The 12142-nt window shown below is 42.3% G+C and overlaps 1 protein-coding gene across 1 annotated transcript in view; it reads left to right on the forward strand.

Moving 5' to 3' along the window:
- The window catches only part of si:ch211-186j3.6 (neural-cadherin), a 300686-nt gene that overhangs the window by 210726 nt on the left and 77818 nt on the right, over positions 1–12142 (forward strand). Inside the window, exon 27 of the mRNA XM_061044393.1 lies at positions 6502–6716. Coding sequence (XP_060900376.1) covers positions 6502–6716 — 215 coding nt within the window. The remainder of the gene's footprint in view (positions 1–6501; positions 6717–12142) is intronic.

The following is a 12142-nucleotide window of genomic DNA, read 5'->3' on the forward strand; positions in this document are numbered from 1 at the left end:
TCTAGTGTCCCGACATTAAATGAGGTTAAAGGTATTTCTACTCATGACTAAAGAAGACTGCTGTGATATTTTACATTGAGGAGAGCAACAGCGTAGTGCGTCGCGCACGGATAGGGGTTAGACATACCTCCAACAAAAAATCCATTCTCTCCCAGTGCTTGTATTCTGGGACAGTAGTCCAATCAAATGGCCTGATTGAGCTACTTAAATGTTCTGAGTGTTGGCAGTGTCAGCTCTACTGTGACGTAAGGAAGGTGTCTCAACAGGCACATTTCAGGCAGTCAACGTCTCTATTATTTGTTATAACTTGCTCTATACCGTTAGTTCGTTCATCATCAACATTTGTCTTGAGACAGTGTACAATTCTACAACTACAGTTCTACAATTCACTTAGCAGACTCTTTTATCCAAAGCGACGTACATCAGAGAGTAAGAACAACACAAGCAAGGATCTAGAAAAAAGGGAACAATGTCAATAAGAGCAAACGATCAGCTTTGAGTCTGATTGGACACACAGGTGCTGACAGGAAGTGACAAGAGGCAAAGCACAACATTGAGGGCAGTTCTTGAGAGCTCTAATCAGTATAGAAACCATCTTATAAGTCGTCGTTATCAAACAAAAACCATCGTCATTACCATCATCATCATCAATATATGGAGACCATCATCATTAAGTTAGTAGGTATTCATGAAAGAGCTGGGTCTTTAGCTTTTTCTTAAAGGTGCAGAGGGATTCTGCAGATCACATGGAGTTTAGAAGTTCATTCCACCACCGGGGGGCGACAGAGGAGAAGAGTCTAGTCAGAGACTTAGGACCCTGTTGTGAAGGTCGGATCAGACGCCTTTCATTGGCAGAGCGTAGTGGGCGGGAGGGAGTGTAGACCTGTTGACAGTCTCAAATTGGACCTTAAATTAAGTCCTCCATCATTTTAGAAAAGAGAACATAGCTTTTGGTATGAGGAATCAGAAAGGAGAGGACGTCTGCCAACGTCCACCAGCGAGGACAAAAGATTCTAATGTGGTTTGACTGAGCCGTGTCTGTTCTGTGTTGTAGTACTCAAAATCGGTCTTGGTCTAAAGACTTTTGAAGGTCTCTGTCTCAGTCTCGGTCTCGTCTCGGAATCTAAACTATTTTCACCTGACTTGTCTGCGGTCTCAGACTGGTTGGACTCCGGATTTTAAATCAAGACTGGTCAAGACCAACACTGAGTGTAATGTAAACAAAGTGAAGATAGGACTCTGAAAACTCTGAAAACATCACAGACAGTGGCACTCGGGTGTTACACCCATTGTAGACAGTCATGACTCACAGAGTTATTTTCAGAGGATAAACATGATTTATATTATATTTAAGTGTGAAAAAACACGTATAAAGACTTTAAATGACAAAGTCTGAAAAATAATTATTTGAGGTACCAAATGAGCTTTATGAACTAATATTAACAAAGTTATCTTCTTTTTGCACTTTACTGCTTCAAGTAAGTTTCATATCCCTGTTCATGGTTCTTTTATCCATCTGCTCATTGTTAAAACTGTATTAAAAAAAACATCCTCTTTTCCCTTATAAAAGCACAGACTTCAATTTAACACAGAGCACAAGGGACGCATGCTCAGGTTTTGCAGCATTTGGATTTATACCACTTAGTTTACAAGGCCGTGTGGATGAGGAAGCAGGTTTCTGTAGAGGTGTAAAGTCCTGTCCTTTTCTTCGATTAGAAAGTGTGACTTAAAGATGGAAAATGAAATCTTCACAACACTCTTTGCTTCTGTATTTATCCAGCATAAAGGATAGACGCACACAGTCTTCATGGTCTCCTACTAGAGAAGAAGTCGTGAGTCTTTGTCACATGGTGCCAGTTCTGGTTTAAGATTCCTGGCAAACTTGTGAAGTGAAGAGAGCGTCGTCAATTAGCATAAACCAGTCTGTAAACAAGGCCAAAAGTGGGATGAGAGCATTTCAACAAATCCTTTTTAACTACAAACACGCTGACGAAATCGGCTCTGTCTAGTGTGTCTCTGCTGGTGGAGGAGTCACGATGACCCTGTTTAACTTCATGTAATTCAGCTTGATGCTGCGTGTATCCTCAGGCTCCGTCTTCAGCGGTGGAAGTGAAGGGCTCTTTGCAACCAATTAAAAGAAACACCAATGTCTGGATCTAAGCTTTCATCACGGCTCTCATCTGTGACTCTGTGCAGAAAACTGATGTTATGATGAAATTAAGAGCCAATTTTCTCACACATACAGTGATTCATTAATAAAGCGGACGTCATCCTCTTTGCATCACTGCACGCTTTAGTGGTAAAAACAGAAACAGCATGAATTTTGGATTTTATCCAGATCATACAGATACAGATTAAAGCTTTGACAAAGCTGCAGCTTCTGCTAACTTTTATTAGCTGACATTATTAGCATATCATATATATTATCATTAGGAGACCCAGGTGCCGTTGTAGCCCTCGTTTGGCTGGAGATGGAGGCACCAGGTCGTCTGCGAAACAGCAGGCACTCGACTGTAGTGTCTAACAGGGTGAAGCCCGGTGCTGCAGACTCTTTTATTCATTAATGTGAATGTTAAAGAGTATTTCTTCTCCTCAAAGGAAGCATCGGCCGTGTAACTCACAAACTACATCTGCATGCTGTGGCAACAAAAACATAAACACAATCAATTATTTAAGTTAATTTGAGTATGACTTCATTTTTTAACAAGACGTGACCATGTGGAAGGACTTAAATCTGAAAATAACTGAGATAAATGACTTGTTGTAGCTTGACAGATGATGTGAAGAGGAGGCGGTGAAGCACACACACTTCTAATCAGACTTTGGTTGAATTTGAGACTAAAGAAGCATCTGCTGCTACAGGTGTTGTTTGCTTAACGTGCTCAAATATTTTATTCTGAAGCACCGACAGAGACATACATGTTCAGCCCAACAACCAAACACACACACACACACACACACACACACACACACACACACACACACACACACACACACACAGTTTTCCTCTGTGAGAGCAGATGAACGTGAAGCCTCGGCACACATGTGTCTGCTAAGCTTTCTGGTTGTGTGTTGTAGAAGTCAATTTTACCCTTCAGCTTCATTTAATTAGAGGCAGCGAGTGAAAAGGGCAGGATTTCAGTCTGGCTGGCTGCAGCCAGCGTGTAATGTGGCTCACTGCTGGACCAGAGCAGGATGACTGGCCAAGTCCATGTTGAAGAAATCCCTGGATTACACACACACACACACAAACACACATTTGATAAAGAGGTTGATGTTTCTTCTTCTTGATGCTTTTGATGTCTTGTTGGAAGCACGTTAAAATCCCTGTTGTTGAATAAGTCTGCTTTTATTTTGTTTCTTGTTAAACCAATCTGCCAGCAGCGTTGCATCACTTTGTATATTAAGGCATCTTTATGTCTTCTTTATTGATTCAGCAGACCTTACATTATCGTTCTAAGAGTCTGCTCTAAGCTGGAGAGATAAAAGATCAAACAAACCAAACTACAACAATATTCTTCATAAACAGCTGTTTGTAAATGTGAATAATAAACCCCAGAGAGCTGTGTGTCCCCCCCCCCCCCCCCCCTCCTCTCTAGAGTCGATGCTCACGCAGGTTGCCATGTGGTGGACTCTGAAGCTTCAGTGTTTATCCAGCTCTGCATGGGTCTGTAAACCTTTCTGTGTTCTAACCTCTCTCCATTTTTCAAAAAGCATCTCCAATATTGATCCTAGTTTGAGCACGTTTCTGCTCGTGGAGCTTATTAGAAACATGCAGAGGCTTTTTAGGTCGGGTACAATCACTTCTATCTGAACCACTTCTCTTGCCCGCTTCCATCGCTGCAACACCTGTTGACCTGATAACTGCTCTCATATCTGACAAACCGAGGGGCGTCCAAAAACGGCCGTGTGGGGGGGGTCGCCTTAAAACCGTCTACCTTCTCTGGTCCAAACAAATCCAGAGCATTCAGGAGCAGAATCTAAAGTTAGAAGGAGGACATACTGGCTGCTGCATTGTTGTCAGAGAAGCCAGCACTTCAACATGTTTCCTTAATGATCAGATAGTAAGATACCTTTATCATCTCACTCACTACACATCTCACTGATTAGACCTTCAATGTGGGCCTGAATAAAAGTGCAGAAAATGTTTATCAGTGACTTGTCAGCTAAATGAACGTTAGGTTGAAGCCAAGACAAAGCAGATGTTATATTTTCTAACAGTCAACACTACCTGAGCTCTGAATCATCTGTGTGCGATTTACCAGAGAAGCGGAGAGAAGGCGATGTTAGGGACTGACAAAAGAAAGAGCAATTACAGCAATTAGAGAGTTTTAACGTTGAAGAGTGTTAGAGAATAAAGAAACAGGAAAATGTTAGACAAAAAAAAATGTGTAGAAGACGGAAAAAAAAGGGCTTAAGAGAGAGTGCACGTGGAACACAAGTGCACAACAGGCGAGAGAAAGGAGGTCATGTGAAAAGAAGAACAAACACAAGAGAAGAGACGTGACGTGAGGTGGAATCAAACATGCAGATCAGATAAGTGTTAACACAAGATAGAAGTGCTGTCGGATACCTTTCTGCTCCAGAGGATTTCTGATATGACCCCACCCAAAACAAATACACAAACAGATTACGGCCCAAGATTGAAAGAAGAACATGCAGATAATCGAGGTGCTGGGATTAATAATGAGATTAGACAGGCGAGGGGGGGGGGGGGGGGGGGGGTGCAGGGGGGGATTACAGCTCCCTGGTCTGACGTTAACAAACACAAATTCCCACCAGACAGCGAGCGAGCAAAACAAAGCTGCCTTAAGAGGATTGGAGGGCTTGGTCATTGTGACTAAAACTATGTCTCAGATTGTCCCTCGTGCTGAGAATTACGATCACATAGCCAAAATGGAAAGTCAGTCGTGGATGTTTTCCTGGTGCTTCTAGTCACACACGTTCATAGAAATGATGGGTCTTTTTGAGCAGATCGAGATCTAAAGCATCTAAAGCTTGGCTTCAGATCATTTCTGATAACAATAAATAGCCACGACTAAAATAAGAAACATTCAAATTTAAAGAGGATCATATTATCCCCCTCCTCCACCTTTTCAAACAGTCCCCTCCTCCACCTTTTCAAACAGTCCCCCTGTGGTCTAAATGAAACATCTGTGCTTTGGTCAAAATATAACATGAATCAAACACCAGAGGAGGTTTGTGACCCTGTATAAACCAGCTCTCTCAGAACGCTCCGTTTTGGTGTGTGTGTCTCTTTAAATGAAATGAGCCCCCCCCCCCCCCCCCCCCCCGAGTTTTCCCAGTAGACATCACTCCTCTGTAGCGAGAATAAAAATGTCAGACCTGCGCAACAGTTTTGTTCTAGGCTGGGGGTGGAGTCCATGGGTGGAGATACCAGGGGAGGGGAGGGGATTTTTTTTTTTAACCAGAATCCCACTGTGACATCACAAGGAGAGCACATTTGAAATGGAGCATTTTTCTCTGTGTTGTAAGACTTATGCAGACCACAAACAAAGGACTGGATGGGTTTATTTCACATTTTATGGGTCAGTAGACACTCAGGTTACCAAAATATATGTTCAAAAACACTGTAGTGGATTTCTTTTTTATAGTATGTCCCCTTTAAAGTGAGGGGGAAACAAATCCTGGTAATTCCTCGGTGATTGGTGCTTAAGGGAATATCATTTTGGTGCAGGGAAATAAGTGACATCAGAAAGACAGTGAGAGAACACATAGACAAAATCTGTGAAGTGAAATAGCCACACCTTCTGACTCTGTCGTATGAAATTGTGTTGTAATGGAGGATCTCAAACGTCATGACATACGTTAGCTGTAAAACTTCCCACTGTGTGCGTGCATAAAGCGGGGAATTAGCAAGACAGCAGAGAACCACGCGGATGAGAAATGAGCTGTCTGCAGAGCACCAATGAGACGTATGTGTGTGTGTGTGTGGATTGATGATACCATTTGATCTCATGAACAGAGAAGACTGTGTACCTTTATGGTAAATGTGATGCAACAGTTTCTGTTGTTCCAGGGCTGTGACTTTGTCAAGCAGAGGAGCTGAGTGGTTGAATCTTGACAGGATGAAAAAGGGCAAATGAGTTCTTGGATGTATGGAAATACTCAGAGAGGAGTTCCCCAGTCGTGCAGTGACTCTCCCTGTGGTTTTTTTTCCACTAATGAGAAGATCTGCATCAGTGAAACAGACGGATTGAGAGGGATGGCCGAAGGGGGAGGCTGTCTCTGAGGAGAAAAAGGACTTCACTGGAAGAGAGCACAGATAGAATAGTTGAAGTCTTTCATACAGTAAGGGGCTCTAAAGTGGAAAGGGGGGAGAAGATTGGGATCAGAATGAGTTCTCAATGCACTGAGGATGTTTTTTCTATCTGTAAGGTTTTAAAATTGTCAAGGAATGGTCAAGAAAAAAAAACACTACAGCAATCTACATTCAGTACTTCATTGTAATTTTGGCTCATCATTTCTTCTTCTCCAAAGGTGCCAATGCCCGGCGCAGTACGAGGGGCCCGAGTGCCAGCAGAACAAGCACAGTTTCCAAGGCAACGGATATGCCTGGTTCCCTCCCATGATGCCTTGCTTTGAGAGTCACGTGTCCCTGGAGTTCATCACGGACGTGGCTGACGGACTGCTGCTGTACAGCGGCCCCTTGGCCCAGCTGCAGGCCTGGGACCATGAGGACTTCATAGCCATAGGTAGGAGACATGTCTGATCCGCCTCTTACTCAACACGCTTCACTGTCTGAAGACATCTTTAACTTAAGGTGGAATAAAGGACACCACCTTTGCAGTGTGGTTTTAACCTCTCTGAATCAGCGGTAAATGTCACTACTGAAAATGAGGATGAGGTTGGGGGGAAAAAAAAGACAGAAGGAAGCTTAAATAACATCAACAACATTTGTATAGCTGTTTTAAAAACAAGGGTTTGCAAAGCGCCTTGACAGCACAAGAATCCAACCAACTGCAGAAACACACAAGCAACATGAACAAAACCCCAACAGAACAAAAGAAGCCAAACCAAAACCCAACATGCAGCAGTCACACAAACCTCCTGCAAATGCATCAAACACAAAACATCACTAAACCAACACATTGAGGGTCAGATAGGTTGGATAAAATCTTCGGACAAAATTCACTTTGATGTGATGTCAGAGGTAAATCAATCAGCAAAGCTTGAACATCTATGGTTTGGGGTATTCAATGTTTTACTTTAGAGGCAGCTGAACATGTGCAGCACTGAACATCAGGACAGCATAATGTATTTTATCTTCTTTCTTTTTATGTATATATTTACTGAATTTCCTCCCTGGGATTAATGAAGTATTTCTGATTAATATCGCGTCGCATGGCATCGAATCAGACTTTTTTTTGTCAAATCGCAACACGTATCATATGGCATCGCATTGCATGAAATCATATCATATAACCCAACATATCGTATCTGATAGGGCTGTAAACTTATTAACTGACGACATTTTAAAGGCTCCATCACATGAACTTTTAAAACTCAAATGAGTGTCTTCAGTAACTTGCTCGTGCTCTCTGCAGAGTTAAATATAATTAGACTCCAGATTTGCGCCAGTAGAGTCCAATCAATTAGCGCTATTGTCTCACAGCGAGGAGGTTCCTGGTTGAATCCCCGTCTGACAGGAGCCTCTCTGTGTGGAGTTTGCATCTCCTCCTCGTGCATGTGTGGGTTCTCTCCGGGTACTCCGTACTTCCTCCCACAGTCCAAAGACATGCTCTTTCGGTTAGCTGGAGACTCTAAATTGCCCGTTGGTGTGAATGTGAGTGTGGCTGGTTGTCTGTCTCCATATGTCAGCCCTGTGATTGACTAGCGTTCAGTTCAGGGTGTATCCCAATGGCAACGGGGATCGGCTCCAGTCCCCCGCGACCCCGAATGGGAAAGGCAGTATATATAGAAAGTATATATAGAAAGTCCAATCCGACTGCCAATCAAGTGCTGACAGGGAACAGAGGTTGGAGGCTGTAATAGTTTTTTAGTTCAATAGTTTTTATTGTCTTTCACTGACAACAATAAAAACAAAAAGCTGCAGACACTTCAGAGACAGAAGTTGATCGTCCTTTAGATAAAAGATTAAATGAAAAACAAATGTTGTTCCATTAGCAACAGCTCTTCTAAGTTTGCTAAATGTCATGTTTCTTTTGTTCGCACAACCGCTGCAACAAGGACTCTAACCTCTAACCTCTAACCATGGTGCCCAAAACACAGCTGCTAGACTATCTAGAGTCCCTTAAGTGCTTATTTCTGATATAACCCGGGTGACCAGAGAGTCAAAAAACTGGAAAGAGCACCGTCTGATGCAAAACATGACGTGCCATCATGAAGCACATCTCATGAATTGTCATCATTAGGTGAGACGAAAGCAGAGATGTACAGTTGAAATGAACGAACATTCCCTGTTGCACTTACCCTGCAGCCTGAGGGATTGATGATAGACGAAAGAAAAAATGTGTTTCAGGTTCAATTCCCTTTGAGTTTTAACTTGCCACGACCTCGGGAGTTGGCTGCGACAGTCAATCGAACATTCAGTTCAAAAACACACTAGATGATTTTTATCTTAATAAAGTTGAAACGCAATGAGTTTAGATGTGAACTACACACACACACACACACACACACACACACACACACACACACACACACACACTGCTTCCTCTCACTATGATTCATGGGGGATTTGGGTGAGAATGATCTGGAAATGTAAGTGAACTGCGCTCTGACAGGTTTACATCTCTTGCTGAGGCAATATTGTTGAAGTTGGAAGACATTAAAGTTGGTTGAACTAAAGGGCAGGCAGGAATTATATAGACAGACGGAAACGGAGAACAAAATGTCTCTTAACATTTTCGGTATATTTAGTGTTTTAATCTGAGAGACTCACGCCTCCTTGTCTCCCTCGCTTCTTCTTCCTTTGCACTGGTCCGCTCTCTCGGGGGAAGATGCTGTTGTTCTGTCGCTGCCAAAGTAATATGTGTGGGAGGAGAGGTCTGCCTGGAGAGCCGGACGTGTTGCGTATTAGTGTGTGTGTGTGTTTGTTTGTTTGTGCAATCAGCCCGTGTGCAGAGTGAAATATCTCCTCAGCTCTGTTTGGTGTCAGAGGCTCCGTGTGCATCTGAAGGCCAGTCGGCATGTGTTATTGGAGCAGAAGGAGTTAATGCGTTTGTGGAGTTGAGGCTGATTTGTCACTGCACGGTCTAATTAGAGTCAGGCTGTACATACTTAGAGCTCTAATTAATTTGTTTCAAGGTTCAGCTCCTGCATGTAAGCAATTCATCGGCAAGCCAGGACTGTGCTGGATCTTAATATAACTGCATTGAACCGTGTTTATATGTAAAAGTCTATTGATGTAGCAAACAGTGTAATGATGGAATAATGTGTTCAGGGCCTTTCAGTGGTGGAGTAGTTGATCATTTGTGACCGTCATTTCTGTTTTGAGCTTTGACCTTCACTGTTTCCAGTAAAGACTTTAGCTTAACATACACAAGCCATGAAAGGATTCTTTTACTTCATATTAACTGGGGTGGATGTGGGAAAAAAAATGTTTTTGTAAAAATCGAGATTCTTATCTTGAGAGATTTTAAATAGATTCATAACTTCCAAAAATTGTTGTTGTTTTTTTTTGGGGGGGGGGGGGCTAATCGAGTCACTCCCTGCTAAGTGCTAAGGCTAGCTCTTTAACTAAGTAGAACGCCCAATGGAGCATCAATAATTTCATCCAGTCTCACAGATGACTGGAGTAGATCCTGAAGGATGCACTAAATGAAAAATTGACTTTGAATCATGAATCCAGAATCGTTATGAATCGAAATTGAATCGAATCGTGAGACACCCAAAGATTTCCAGCCCTAGAAACCGTGCTTTTGTTGTTTAGAAACATAAATATTTGAGATTTAAGGTGAAGCATGTCTGGTGCAGGGGTTGTTGTGATGAGCTGTGTTATCGTCTCAGTTTGAGCAGCTGCTAACGTGAGCAGTGCTAGCACCGCCAGCCTTCAGTCCTCCTCGCTGGTTAATGTCTGCATGTTTGGTGTTACGCATGGCTCTGGTTGAGTATATGCCAGTTTAACATGACAAAGCCTATGTTCAAGATGTCTTCAGTCCAAAGTGCTGGTTTACTTCCTGTCAGTAAAGTGAGGAGAGAAGGCCTGTTAAGTGGTGGTGGGCTTAGCGCTTGGTAAAAGGTAAATGGACTTGAGCTTATATCGGGCTTTTCTCGTCTTCTGACTGCTCTAAATCAGATGTAACTAATCCCATTCATACACTATCAGCTGTAGGAGCTGGGGATCGAACCATTGACCTTCCGGTTGAGAGACGACCGACTCTACCAACTGAGCCACAGCCGCTCTTAACCTGCATATTAGGTCTACAAATAAATATATTGGTAGTTACTTTGGTCATTCTCATGCCGAAATAGCAGAGGGATGACGTTTAATTGTTGAACTGACCAATCATGCACTTAGTGGTAGAGTCGAGCGTCTCTCAACCGGAATGTTGGGGGGTTCAATTCCCAGCTCCTGCAGCAACATGTCAAAGAGTCCAAATCCCTTTGCTGCGTCAGGAATTTGCCGGATTGTGTTTGAATGGATTATTTAGTACAGATGGACATGTTACATAGAAGCCATCAGTGTGTGAATGGTTTGTGACATGTGGTGTAAAAAGCGCTTTTGGTTGTAAGAGGACGAGAAAACTGAGATACAAGCTCAAGTCCATTGACCATTTTTTGTCATGAAAAAACGTAAAAAATCAAGTTACCAAATGAAGAAATTAGACTGAAACTGAGAGTCGAAGTTCATTGCCACGACAAAAATCCAGCATGAAAGATGTTAAAGATTGAAGAGAATCTTTTTTTGAGTAGTCATTGTTTAATCCATACTGGATGTTACCACACAAACATGATACATGGCACTTATTCACTTTCCCTCTTAGTGAAACCTAAAAACCCATAAAACAAACCTTTGAGACCATCATGAAGCAAAATGCTCCCCGTGCAGCAAGGTAAAGCTTTATTTCACAGTGCTGTCCCCCTCGTGTCTTAAGTTTAATCACCCAAACGCCTCACAGAATATGATTCCTTTGCTCAGAAACCCAAAGCACAAAGCCATCTGATATACAAATATTATTAAAAAATCATGCATTTACCAGCCTCAGTCTGAGATGAACCCCCATCATATCTGATATGGACAACATTGTGTTTCATATATCTGATTTTTAATAAAAAGAGGATAATATTGGACTATATATTGCAGCAGTGCACATATACAAAAAGAACATGCACGTTCCCAGTCATTCAAAGCACAGATAGGGTTTTTATTTAACATTAGATATGAGAGAGAGAGACAGCAGGGATTCAAGTTTGAACCAGTCAGTTCTGTTGTGTAAAACAACAGAAAACAAAATGAATGAAGACCAGCTTATAAAGAACTAGCTTAACTAACTTATCAAAGACGGAGAAATTCTTAATTTTATTGTGCCTTGCAGTGGCATCTGCCATGACAGATACGACATGTGTATCGTTGCCGTGGAAACACCGGATGTTACATCATCGACCGCTACATAAGGAAGCGTGAGCTGCTACTGAAAGCTGCCGTCCTGTTGCTGTTGTGATAAAAACGTCATGTTAATTATACTCGGATACATCAGCTCGTCGGTAAACATATTCTCTTCATCAGGTCGGTTTCGCCCGGTCGTCTTGACTACGGTCATGACGTAGTTCGTTGCCATCGGGGGTGGCTGTTGGAGTAGCAGACAGAATCACTCCCATGATTCCTCGCCAGCCTCGATGTCATCTTTTGTACCTCTGTTTATTCTAACTAAAGTCTGTTTCCATGTCCAGACTCTGAACTTGACTTCTCTCAAACAACCAAAAAGGAAACTTTTTTGATCAAACAGGATTAGCCGGTCACAAGGGAACAGGAAACACTTTTCAACCTCGACATAAGAACATGACTTCAAAGATTCACTTCTCACATCGATGCTCAAAGAGGCAAATTAAATTGGCTCATTATAACGAGAAGAGTCTGATCAAATGGGGTGAATCACTCCTAAATAAAACAGGATATGAACTGAATGCTGAAATGTTTTGGAAGTGCAAGATCTGC

This window comes from Labrus mixtus, chromosome 1 (genome assembly GCF_963584025.1).
Source record: "Labrus mixtus chromosome 1, fLabMix1.1, whole genome shotgun sequence".
Lineage (NCBI taxonomy): Eukaryota > Metazoa > Chordata > Actinopteri > Labriformes > Labridae > Labrus > Labrus mixtus.